This window comes from Lampris incognitus, chromosome 2 (genome assembly GCF_029633865.1).
Source record: "Lampris incognitus isolate fLamInc1 chromosome 2, fLamInc1.hap2, whole genome shotgun sequence".
NCBI classification, from domain to species: Eukaryota; Metazoa; Chordata; class Actinopteri; order Lampriformes; family Lampridae; genus Lampris; species Lampris incognitus.
In genome coordinates, this window is record NC_079212.1 from 23,441,957 (window position 1) to 23,455,671 (window position 13,715).

General features: G+C 40.5%; 1 protein-coding gene across 1 annotated transcript in view; it reads right to left on the bottom strand.

The window, feature by feature from the left end:
• spryd3 (SPRY domain containing 3) overlaps positions 1-13,715 on the bottom strand; it is a 79,819-nt gene that overhangs the window by 4,450 nt on the left and 61,654 nt on the right. Inside the window, exons 8-9 of the mRNA XM_056274112.1 lie at positions 6,075-6,132; positions 484-603 (exon numbers count right to left, since the gene is read on the bottom strand). Coding sequence (XP_056130087.1) covers positions 484-603; positions 6,075-6,132 — 178 coding nt within the window. The remainder of the gene's footprint in view (positions 1-483; positions 604-6,074; positions 6,133-13,715) is intronic.

Sequence of the window (13,715 nt, forward strand, 5' to 3'; positions counted from 1 at the left end):
AAACTGCTGCCTTTCACAGAAAGTGAATTTTGGTACTTACAATGCTTTTGATGCTTTCAGTACTTAAGTGTTTCATTTTAAAATTGAACTTCTGTTTTTGTTGCATATATTTTCAGGGTACTGTATAGTACTGCAGTATTTTGGCAGCACCAAACACTTGCAAAGCACCTTAAGCAGAGCAGCACTACCTGAGACCCGGAAAGCCCAAATACAGCATGTCTTTCACCACCAAAGGGAATTTCCACCTTCTGACTGACAGCTCAGTTTTCCATGCGGGGGGCCCTGGTTCTTGTCCAATCTCTTTCCCACACTCGACATAACGCAACTCTGTTAAGACAGAATGTTGCTACAACTCAATGTTGCTGCTAAACCACCCTAAGTACGTTTAAGAGCGAAACCTCCCACGGACACGCAAGTGGTGGCAATGGTAAGACTTTAATGAGAGATGGGCGTAAATGGTGTGCCTGAATCCTGTGCCCTCACCTTCTCCATCCAGAATGTAGTCTCGTGGGAACATAATCCCACATCCCATGATGTCACCTCTGAAGCAGCGAGGGCCGAATGCATCACCAACCCCACTACCATGGAAGATCTTCCCATCATCTGTCAGGGAGAGACCAGAGAGAGAGAGAAAGAGAGAGAGAGAGAGAGAGAGAGAGAGGAGATTGATTGAAGGAGGGAGAGAGAAAAGAGAGAGAGAGTGGAGTTAGACTTTGATTTGAATTATTGGCTGATTCAAAAATTTAGATTTTTTTCTGCAAACCTTCAGGGTAATTTTCTAATAAAACAGACTAACTTAAGCAGACTTAAGTGTATTTTGAAACCTGTTTACTGCAATGCACTGCAGCTCAACCTAAGGTGAGAAAGGTATCATTAAAAAGCATCTCTCTTTTCAAGTCATGTGTCAAATTCTACAATGCAGTTTACAAACAATGTCGACAAAAATATTGTCCTTTTTGAAGAAACAAAACAATACAACTGAGTAAAAACAGAAAACAGAGAAACAAGATTAACAGAATTCCAAGAAATGAGCACAAGACAAACAGCATAAAAGGTTAAAGAGATTTTTCAACCCTACACCTTTCTGAAAAAGAAAAAAGAAACATCAACAACATCCAGAGGAACACGTAGAAACAACACATAATACAGCTGTGAGTAACAACAATAAAATTTTTAAAAAAAGCAAAAGAAAAACATTGCAGAGGTAACCTGCAGACGAGCTCTCCTCGAACGCGGTAGCGTGGCTGCTGCTGGTAAATATTTATGGAGTTGTCATGGGACCCGTCCCCAGTTCAGGATACTGTTTAAACAATCTCTATCTGAGCAGCAGGAGGGAGACGGAGGCACTGTATCCTTACAGGTCCTATGCGGGCCCCTGTCACAACACCACACACTGGGCAAACAGTGGGGCCACACCGGCAGAGGAGCAGCGTGACTAAAAATAACCAAGCGGGGCTTTGCAGACTGAACAGGCCTAGGACTCGAGGTGAGCTGGGGTGTAGGGGTGCAGGTTTTAGTTCTAGGGATGGAGGTAGACCAGGACAAAGGTGAGAGAGATGGGTAAGGCCAAGCTATGGGTCAATAGCTGGGAAGGTGCTGACCAAACTAATGAGCAACTCCTGAGCCACCTCCCTATCCTTGCTCTGCTAATTGCCACTTACAGACAGATTGTAGAATATATCAATGGAATAGTTGCATTCATGCATTTAAGGACATCTATGATAAATTGAAACCCTTAATACTGACTATATCAGACTCATACACATATTCACATAATGACATCATGATGCATGATAAAATACATGCACGCACGCATGCGCACACACATGCGCGCGCACACACACACACACATTCATGTTATTTTTTGCATTAATATCTGTTTTTGGAGGAAATTTGTCTCAATTCTTTTGTAATTTAGTGTTATTTATTTCTAATGTGCTTTTGTATATCTCAAGTCTATTATCACATTTTTACAATAAGCCATAAAACATCTAATGGTTCTGAAATAATAGCCTTTTGTTATGATAGCCGAGGATATCTTCATTTCAGCTGGCAGCTTATTGTTTGCTGACACTCTTGCATAACACAAGACTGTAATTTTGACCCATCAGTATTTTTTTTTTGCACGATTGGATGTTGTTGCTTTTCCTAATGTGCTTTTATACTGAAAAGGTTGAAAATGGCTGTGCTAGGAGGACAGAGGACAAGATCAGAGGTATCTAGCAGAAGGAAGTGTAGGAGCCATGACTGAGAACTAAGAAGTTGGAGAGCAGGGTAGAGGATATGGACAAGGTTCGACTGGGGCTGAGGTTGAACGTATAATGTAGAATAACACATGCTGGTCTTGTTGCTTAAGTTGAGGTTACAAACTAAGGGAATTATTTGGCTAAAATGAGGTCTTGAGATGATGTTAAGTTTAACTAAAGAGCTAGTATTAATGGTGAGGTCTATGTTGATTCTCTGGGCTCTATATGGTCTATAACTGGAGCTGGGGTGTGTGTTTAGAGTTGGGAGTTAAATGAACACACTGTCTTCTGGCCAGCTAAGGGACCTGGCTGAGGACTAAGAAACACTGGGAATGGGAAAACAATGTAGACTTTCGTAATATGAGAGTTTGTCTGGAAAAGACTGGGCTTCCCTGCCTAGGGAACACTGACTTCACATACTCCTAAAACATGAAAAATAATAATAATAAAAACATGATTCCATGATTCCATACAGTCACACAGAGGTTACACATGTTCTCAAAGTTTACTATAAATTCCATATGCAGCTGCAACGTGATTGAAAATGCGAAAAAAGAGTTGATTTGTTGATAGATTTCCTTGGCTCATATGCTAGTGAGGCCCCAGCAGTACAACACATGAACACCACAATCAGATACAAGGTTCTGTAATATCTTGTTAGACCAGCTTCAGAATAAAGAAGCCAAGTCAATTTATTTAGTGGTTTAGCTAGGCCATTAGGCAGGAAAAAGCGGTCTTGCTTGGAGTGTATACTCTTGTAGCAATGAGGTTACCATCCTCTGTGGTCGTTGTTGGTTAGAGGAGGCCACATGCCAGTTTCTGTGTTGTGGCACTGATGCAACATACAGCATTGTGTTGGTTTATTGGTTTTTAGGAGATTCCCTGTCAACCGTGTTGAAAGCATGGTCTTGCTTACTGTAAGCAATTTAACTGTTGCGGCTTCACAATAATATCGTAATGTTACTGGCTGGACATGGCACTTTGGTTAAAGATGAACTCTACAATAAAGCAGTTATCGTGTGCAAAGCTGTTCCATGGTTACAAATGATGGAATTTAAAATGTACTAGTTAGTGATGTCCGTAAGGAGTATTGTACACTACCAGGCTATAAATGCACATGGCCTATCCAGGTACAGCATACTTTTTCTTTTAGCCTTTCTTTGCCTGTGGGGCTTTAAAGTGATCAACAGCAAATATATCATCCACATCCATCTTCTCTTACTTGCCACCTACACTTCCACAATATCTTGTCACAGAATCATTGCTTTTACAGTGCGTCAGCTGAGAGCAGGTTAGGTCATGTCACTGTGCAGGGGTTACACAGAGCCATGTTATCCCAGGTTGGATTTGGTGATGGCAGTGATGGTGGTAGTGGTGACAGGGCACAGAGCTGAGCAGTAGGTGTTGAGTTACAGCACATGAGAGCTGTGGATGGGAGGGAGCTTCTGAGAGCTCCCTGAGCTGGGAAGGGTATAGGGTTAATGAGCCTTGATGAGGAACACTCACTGCATAGATGGCTGGTTGCTCATGATAGATCCTGTAGGGACCTGCAGGGACCTATAGCCCTACTAACCTGCCGAGCCAACCCACCACATCACACAGGATTGAGGTCCACACTAGGCCAGTTCCCAGTACAAATACTCAGGGGCCCCCAGGTACAATATACGAGTGGAGTAGCACAAAACAGGCCATGAAGCTCACAAGCTACACAAGCTATACAAGAAGAGCAGGGATATGCTTGGCAAGCATTTGTGTATATAACTGGAATAAATTTAGAATAAAATAGGAGCCTTCAAAGCCAATAACAGACAGCACACATGATCGAAGGTCAACACTGGTTGTGTGCCCAACACAAACCTCCATAAATTAAAGTGGGGCACTAACACACCAAGAGTAGAATGATCAAATTGTAAGTCCAAGTTTTGAACTGTAGGAGAAGTAATACTACACTTGAATATAATGTATTTTTCCTCTAGGCTATAGGATAGAAGCCAAAAAAGCCCACCCAACAACAGTCATCACTTAATAATTAAGAGCCAATGCCAGAGCTAAAAACTGGTAAAAAAAATATAAATACAAAAGTAAGTAAGTAAGTAAATAAATAAATAAATACATTTAAATATAAAATATTTACATTAAAAAACATTTGTGCGCTCTGGAACAGTATGGGGTAGGACTAAAACAAGCCAGTGAGCTTTCAATAGCCTGTGTTGTTGGTGCACTACCAGGGATATCCTGACAGGCAGTTGCCCTCATTCATACCAGTTCAAACACAAGGGCCAACCATAAAAATCGATAACAGAGTTACCACACAGCATAGAAACTACTTTTCACCACAATCTTGGCTCCTGCTCAGCAGTAGAACTCAGGTAACAAAGTTGAAGCCATTGCTTCTTTAAGTGGATTCTGCTGTGGTTACGTGACTTGTTATATTAATGCACATACAAATTATAACCTTGTCAAACTGCCAAACAGAGTCTGCCTACAATTTTTGAGGTTGATGGGCTGTTCTGTGAAAATCTAGGATGCGTGGAGGAGCACAAGGAGACACCGTGGCCAGTGAAGAAGAGGCCCTGGCTGTTGATTTTAAGTAACTGGATTGGAGCCTGCACCTCGACCCAAGCATGTGAAGGCAAACCTCGTATCCACAGCGTGGAAAACCACATACATCATTTTAGTCTCTAACAAATAAGATTAATGGAAGCTGTGCTGGGGCGTGCACATTTCTGTGGTGTCCAGTGCACATCAGCCAAACCAGGCAGACCGCGGCGCTAGCTCGAAACATGAGTGGAATGTACATTGAGTGCAAGGAAATGTGTTTTGATAGTCGACTAGGAGGTCAACCCTAAGAGAGCATGTCGACTTTCTTCTAAAAGCAGAGTTCTATATCCCTCCTAATAACAAAGGTATAATAGGCAGATACATGAATGTATGTGGTGTATAAATCATTCAAGGTATGAAAAGCTGATATCCCCACTGATGGTGATTAACAACAGGACCAGAGTATGGCTGATAACACAGTAAGCTCTGAGACCCTTTGGTCCCATAACCATTACAGAGACCCTAACTCTGCCAGCAGTGTTGCACATTTCCAGATAAACAACCGTCTACCAGCTGTAGGTCGTACAACTATCTAGCTAGCTCTTGCAATTCTGGTATCACAACAGCAGCATCTGATAGCTAATCTCTTAGCACTGATAGCAGTGGGGTGCTGAAGCATGGAATGGCAGCTGTGGAAGTTTCGGCCAGATGCCGATAGAGATAATGGTCACAGGCCTGTCGTCACAAACAACCAAGACTGTACACAGAATCAAGGAAAGATAACTTCAACCAAGCTCTGTGTTGATTTTTTTTCTGTCAGAGATAGGTGAGGATGGCCAAATTCCAAGAGAGAGAGAATGAGATATGATCCTCTTTCTTGATATGGCCGTTGTCTGCTTTATCAGCCTTGTGATCCTCCTCGATTTCTATCAGTGCTGGGCACCTCAACATCCAGCTGAGATGGTGCCCTGAGATGGTCTCTAAAAACAGCAGATAGCTTCTTTTTTTTTTACAGGAAGAATGCTTGACTTCCTGATTGATTTACTTCACTAGAATGTCAGCAAACTGCAGGGGAAATTCCAGGTATGTCAATGAAAGAAAAAGTAAAATGTCAAAGGGGCACACAGTTGCTGAGAAGTCCAGCATTGTATTACAGTAGGTGACGGAAGGTTGGGAAATGAGAAACAAAACAATACGTTTGTGTGTTTGTGTGCGTGAGTGTGAGGGACAGAAACAGAAAGAGAAAGACAGACGGACAGAGAGAACGACAGACAGACAGGTGCTTACCTGCATGGTAGGCCACTGAACCTCGGCTCCAGCCCGGGTGCCTGTTCTTGGGGTAATCCTGCACAAAGACACAAATTTACACAGGTTAACACATACAGCTTGACAGACTCAAATGTCAGATTTACACAGATTAACAAATACAGCTTGACAGACTTTTCAATTGTTGTTGAGGCCTTATAAAATACATAATTTTATACATCTCCTTTTAAGATAAAAACCTGAACTTGTTTGACCATAAACTTTGGAAAGTATTATGTACATTATGAAAACATCTCTAAAGGTGAAAAATGTGAACAAATCATTCAAAAATTTTCAAATGCACGCTTATCTGCCACATAATGGCTGTCACTATATCAAATGCTCAGAAAACACATTTCATGGGAAATGGAAAAATAAATTTCATACCAGTAAAATCATTAAGCAATCACGGGATGACATAACCAGCTTAACATTTAGACAAGTACAGATTTACAGGAGGAGTTCTCTATTCCCTTACTAATTTTTTCAGAGCATGAGGATTCCTTTTTGTCTTCCTCCATTCTTGGATATGTGATTTTCTCCAGCTCTGCTGTTGTTTCCCAGTGCACACTCGCTCTCTCTCAGCCAACAGAAATAACCATTGGGCCAACATTTGGATAAGATCACAGTGTGACTCAGAGGTAATTACCAGAGATGTTTATCTGACCTCTACTGCTGCACCTCCATTAGCAGCGACACTAGCAAAAAGGAAGAGTAGAAGAAGAACAATGACACCGAGCTTCCCTTTTATCTATGTAGGCTACACTCTCCTCTCTGCAGCTTTTCTACTCATCTGTCATGATGAGGAAAAAAAACAAACATAAATCCCCCAAAAGACACATTTCAATTGTTTTTCATCTTGTCTTGAGTCACCCCACCCATAAATAAATAAATAAATAAATAAAAAGCTTAAACTACAACAATAACAAAAGGTAACACTAAGGACTAGCCATTACACAGGAAAAACAACAGGACTGCAGTGAGTCATAAGGAGAAATACAGGTCTTTGTACAAACAGAACAGTGGAGTTTGACAGACAGCGATGACTGACTTCAAGATTGGGGAGACACAAACCTCCACCGTTTTTTCCTTTTCCACACAGGTGGTAATGGCAAAACTCTGCTGGCACTTATTCCTTTGGTAGAGTTAAAGAGAGTGACATTCCAACGTGGAGTTCTGGACAAACAAAGATGATTAGGTCAGGACTGTCAGACAAGCATGACGGGCTTACTCACAGCCACGTAGAATCTGAGGCCAGGACGTTGGGGAAACAACCATGATCCTGTCTGACAACCCCGCTGAGGGTTGAGGAACAGGAAATGGAGACAGATGGGGTGGAGTGGGGGGGACACCGGCAGAGGAAGGCAGAGAGACGGGGAGGAATGTAGCAACAGCTCCAAGCCTTGATCCGCCAAGTCTGCTCCTCTTTTCCCAGTCTTAACCACAAGCCCAAGGATTTTTCTGGCTGCCATACACACAGCCTGCAGCTCAGGCATGAGGGGAAGACACCACTGGGGTTTCCTCTCCCATTGAATGGCTCTCTGATCATTGATTTGCAGAGACTGGTTTGATCAGTGAGTTAGTGCTGCATGCTTCAATGAAATTATATTAAGGGACAGATGACTGAGGGTCGATTTGTAGTGCCTCTTGTTAAGTGCAGACTTGAGTCTGACATATGGCTAATACCGTTTAGTCAACTTTATTATGAAACACTTTATACTAAAGAAAGTCTGAAACAAAAGTCTTTTACAGAGCAATACAGAGAGGACAAACAAAACAAAACAAAATATTAGTGTTAAATTAAGAACATAAACTGATACACAGGACACAATGAAAGGTCAGGGAATAGAAATATGTTAGACAGCTACTACCCCCCCCTTTCTCCCCAATTGTATCTGGCCAATTACCCCACTCTTCTGAGCCATCCTGGTTGCTGCTCCACCCCCTCTGCCGATCCGGGGAGGGCTGCAGACTACCGCATGCCTCCTCCGATACATGTGGAGTCACCAGCCGCTTCTTTTCACCTGACAGTGAGGAGTTTCTCCAGAAGAACGTAGCACGTGGGAGGATCACGCTATTCCCCCCAGTCCCCCCCCCTCCGAACAGGCGCCCCAACCAACCAGAGGAGGTGCTAGTGCAGCAACCAAGACACACACCCACATCCAGCTCCCCACCCGCAGACACAGCCAATTGTGTCTGTAGGGACACCCGACCAACCAGAGGTAACACAAGGATTCAAACCTGTGATCCCCATGTTGGTAGGCAACGGAATAGACTGCTACACTACCTGGATGCCCAGCTACTAAAATTTTAACACTAAGACCTTAGGCTCACCAGGAGGCCAACTGGCAGACCTGAAGGATTTGGTGGGATTATGTGGATAGAAAAGTTTGGAAATATACAGAATACATAATATATGCAGGAGAAAAATCAAGCAGTGCTTTATAAATAAAACAATAGGGCTTTAAATCAGTTTTGTATTGGGCGGGGAGCTGTTGTAGATGCCAGAACAGGGGAAATATGATCCCTCCTTTTGATTCTACTGAGGAGGCTGGGCACAGCATTTTGCGCAAGCTGGGGATGGGAGAACGATGTCAACTAATGCCAAAATAAAGTGAGCTACGGTAGTCAAAAAGGGAGGAAAAAAATCATGAATGACTAAAGGACAGAAAGGTCCTGATTTCAGAAATAATTCTCAACTGATTAAAAGCTTGACTTGACGGAAGAAGCCTCTTCATCAAATGTTGTGGCACTGTCAAATGTCACACCAAACTTTTCGATATGTTCTTAGAACATGATAAATGGCCCAAGTTTTGTGCAGCCTCCTTGGCAGGGTGGGAATGTAGTGCAATTTATGTTTTGTTATCAAAACTGAGGGTTGAGATCTGGCTGATCATCTGACTTCAATGGGAGATAAAGCTGAATGTTATCGGCATAGCAATGAAATTAGATGTTATGTTTTTGTACAATTTGACCCAAGTCAAAGTATGTTATTGGAAAATCAGGCCCAGGATTTTGCGATGTCACGATCGCAACAATTAATGCAAATTCAGCCAATCCCCATGAATTCTGCACAACCTTTCAATTTTGTCCAAATACTGCAACTTTTCCACAAATTTGACCAATCATCGTAGTTTCCCATAAGTTTCACCAATCATAGCAGTCCCCCACGCAAACCGTTGAGCCATATGTCACCAAACTCACTTCCTTGTTTCTGGTTGTGAAGATGCAGATAAGTATGCCATAAACATCTCACATTTACCAAGTAAAATTACTGCCAAAGACCGTGCAAGGCAATTCCCTGATGTTCTGCACGAAAGCGGGGGTAAACTGTTTTGCACCACGTATAACGTTGTGGTGGAACACAAACATAAATCATTGATTGACAAGCACTTTTCTACCGCAAAACACACCACGAGAATGGCTGAAACACATGGACAACAGACAAAACAAATCACCATGACAGAGGCTGTTGCATCCAGATCTATTGCAAGTGTGGAAAGAATCAAGGTGAGTTAGATTCAATATGCATGGTTAGTGGTAACTGTGTGTGTGTGTGTGTGTGTGTGTGTGTGTGTGTGTGTGTGTGTGTGTGTGTGTGTGTGTGTGTGTGTGTGTGTGTTGTAACGTTGGGCTGGTCTAGGTGGAGAGACCTAGCAGCATGTGGCTAAGTTAACAAAAGCAAAGTAAGGTGGTTTTGGTTAGGTTACTTATAACACTCAGAACAGTGTGGTTTTATTCTCACTGGAACAAGTTGCCTTCGGTTTTTAATGAATTTTACAAAAAAAAGCAACTATTTCTGCAATTTTCACTTGCTCCCGCAATTTCATTGCAAAAAAATGGCTAAAAATATTGCAACATGCATTGAATTTTTTTTAGAAAAGCTGCTGCGAAATCAGGCATTTTAGGCTGCAACAATCTCAATTTTTTTTTAAAAAAAAGCCCGCTAAATCCTGGAGGAACTGGAAAATAGAACTGCACTAAGAATCGAGCCTTGGCAGGTAGATCGAGGTGGGATCTGGGAGTGCACAACAGTTTCCCAAATTAAATTTAAATTGAAATAATCTGTAAATGGGGTTTTTCATGTAGTGTGGCTGTGTTGGACAAGTTAATATATAAATATGTTTTTAATTTGATTTTATTCACTAAATTTTGACTTTTATAGAATGCTGGCCTGCATCAGACAACCATCGCTGAAATGCCTTCCCTATCAGCTGCACACTCATTATTTCACATCTTAATAGCTCTTTATACAATTATTTTGTAGATATGTTTTAATTCAAGTTTCATTGTTCATTTTTACAAATCTATACAACGTTTGCATTGAAATCTATTGTTCATTTTTACAAATCTATACACATCTAGAGTTCATAAAGGCATGCAAGTTTGTGTAGCAGAACTGAAGTGTTTAGAAATGGATTTTACAAATCGATACATTTGATTTGATATTTATTGTTCATTTTTAGACCTCTAGTTTGCATTGATATTTATTGTTAATTTTTACAAACCTATACAAATATAGAGTTCACAAAGGTATACCACTGTTCTTACATTCATGCACTTTTGCAATTTTGTAGCTGAACTGAAGTGTTTAGCTGCAGTGGATGCTTGCATGCATGCTTTGCAGCCAGTATCATTTATCATTTTTTTGTCACTTTGTGTTTTCTAAGATACTGGCTAAATGTGAAATTGAATACATGGTTCATATATGGCCCCCAAGTCACCCCCCCCTTGTAGTTTTGCAGTGTTTTTTTCAGGCTGGCTCAAGGCATCATGCCACATTTTCTTTTCATTGATTGACAATTAATCTCCCACTAATACATCAAAAACAGCCCTAAAAGTTGTCAACCATTTTGAAGTTTACAGATTTGTGCAGGTCATCTCAGTTTGTCCTCCATTTCTACAAATCAGTGCAATTACTCATAAATAATATTTACTGTCCACTTCCACTATACAATTTTTGTGATTATATTGATTCACTTTTTAAAATGTTTACAAGATGTTATAATATGTAGTTGAACTGGACTGGGATCAACTGCACAGGATAAGCATTAATGATGGGATACATATTATATATGTTTACCTTCTCACCATTTGTCACCTAATATGCTGATGTTACATTGTATCTTTTATAAGTTTGCTTCTAAATCATTTCGGGTAAAAGCATGCCCTAAGTGACTAACTGCTATTTTCACATGTATTGCCCAAAAATTAGTGTTTTTAATTGATCTATAGGTGACCTCAATATATATCATCTCAATGTTCTTTCACCTCAGCAGACAGTTTATTTGTATGAATTCACTCCCAGTTCTGATATCAGTCATTTTATTATACATCATAATACTGGAAATTAATTAATGAAATGATACATAATTAAATATATGTATTTGTATATTCTACATATATTACATTACATATTTTTACCACAAATGTTGTTTCTTTGTGTTTTGTTTGTGTTCTTTTCAGGTAATGTTTCAACAATATTTACAAATAGTATCTCATAACTGCTGTTTGTAGTGACTGCAATGAAATCCACAATGGTTTGAGGCTCTAAGGAAAGACAGTGGTGTTACTTAGTCATTTCACAGCTATCAAAAACCACATAAAACAAGAAAAAAGGACTTCATATATACTTTGACAATATTTTTTTGCTTAGGTTTTCATTTGGAATGTAGTTCAGCCAGGGGGGAACAATAGTCTAGAATTCTGTGGCAGTTGGAAAAATGACGAACGATCAGATTGTTATAAAACATTAGAGAGTAAAAAAGGAGGTAATGTAGATTAGTGAATGCCTACTGCCTATCCAGCCACTGACCTCAGCACACGCCATTGCAAGGTGGTATGACTTGCTCACTGGTAGCAATGTTGATGCATGGACATTTGCCTTGTCAGTGAGTCTCATGTTCAGAGATCTGGCCCATTTGTCGCAGCAAGTAGGCAGCTTGTCAGAAAAAAATAAACCGCAGCAAACTATATTTTAGAATTATTTTGTCTGCTGAAGAATGAAAGTGTAGCGATATACTGGTATGATCATGATCAATTTTATTTGTATAGCTCAATATCACAAATTTGCCTCAGTGGGCTTAAGTCACATGATCAATATGACGTGAAAGGAGACAAGAGAAGCAACTAAGGGATGCAGAAGCAGGGAATTGGGTTGGGGTGGGTGGGTCGTCCTTGCCAGAAGTGTAGTCAAACCAAGGACTGGTGGACTGCAAGCTGGGAAAATATTAGCTGTGCGAGGCAGCAATAGCAAGTCAGTTCATGAAATGCTCATTTGTTATAATCTGATACTACAGTTGACATCTAGCCCTAAAATTAAGCAATCTTCTGGTTCAGGTTGCAACAGCCCATATTACCAGAGAGAGAGGTGAAATGCCAAAAGGAAGTAGCAGATACGGTGGTGACACTGGAGTAGCCTTGAGAAAGCTTATCTTTTTAGCTAGAGGCTCACCTGACAGTGGCCAGGTTGCAATCTGTAGCAAGATACCAAATGTACAAGGATAGCCAGGGCAGTCGATCGAGTTTAATATCTTTTTTTATAGCCATCTTGTTGGTAATTACTGTATTTTGTCTTTCAACTCCAATTCACATTCAATTGTTTTCTCACACACTTTCCATTATTCAAATAAGGAGAAAGACTAAACTGGCATGTTAGTCCCTGAAAGCACGATTCAGTATACAGGAGAGTTATTTCTATGTAGTATAATTATCTAGACCATCTCCTTTTCCAAAATGTTCATGCACAAATTATTCTTTCGAGCAAAAATGAAGTTTGGCTAATAAATAATATGATACAACTATATAACATCAATGTTTTGATGATTTTTGTCTAGCTTTAAACCTGCAATCTTGAAGATCTTTTTGGTTTAACTTGCTGACATATATGGTGATACTGCTAAATACAATGGTATTTGATCATTCCAAATCTCAGAGATCCATTGGAAATGAAACATTTACAAGTGCAGTCATTTTAGCACCATCAAACAAAAAGAAGAACAACATGGTTGAATCAAAGTTTTATGTTGTGGTATCTGCTGGTAAACACCTTCAAACTTGTTTTGTCATATCTGCCTGTTAGGCACAACTTCACTTTTGTTTTTAATCAACACTTTAAAAGCAGAAAAACTTGAGGATTTAAATAGGATTTTGAAAGAATGTTAGAATTAGAGTTTATACAACATTAAATCTTTTCTCCAAAGCAAAACTTAAATTGTGATTTAGAACACCAGAAATTATTTGGTAGGCCACCTAAATCTTTAACATGAACTTTTGCACCGTGATGACTACCCCTGCCGGCCCGCAGAATCCATCAGTATGTAATGCATGCTGCTTCCAAGAACAACAAACAGTGGTGTTGTGTCCACAGCATGGAGGAGTAGAGGTCTGCAATATCAGATGCCTGGCTGCTACATCAGTGTCACTGGAGTAACCTACATTTCCAAACTCTGGCAGTCAACAACAAGTGCCAAAAAAGTATGGTGCGGGCGGGAAGGGGAGAGCCCCATGGAGGCAGATACCCATCATCTATTGCAGCTATCTCATAGCTATATCAGAACAGTCTAAAAATAATACTTAAGCTGTGGATTACTATGAATGTGCATGCATGGTTGTTTGAGGCGA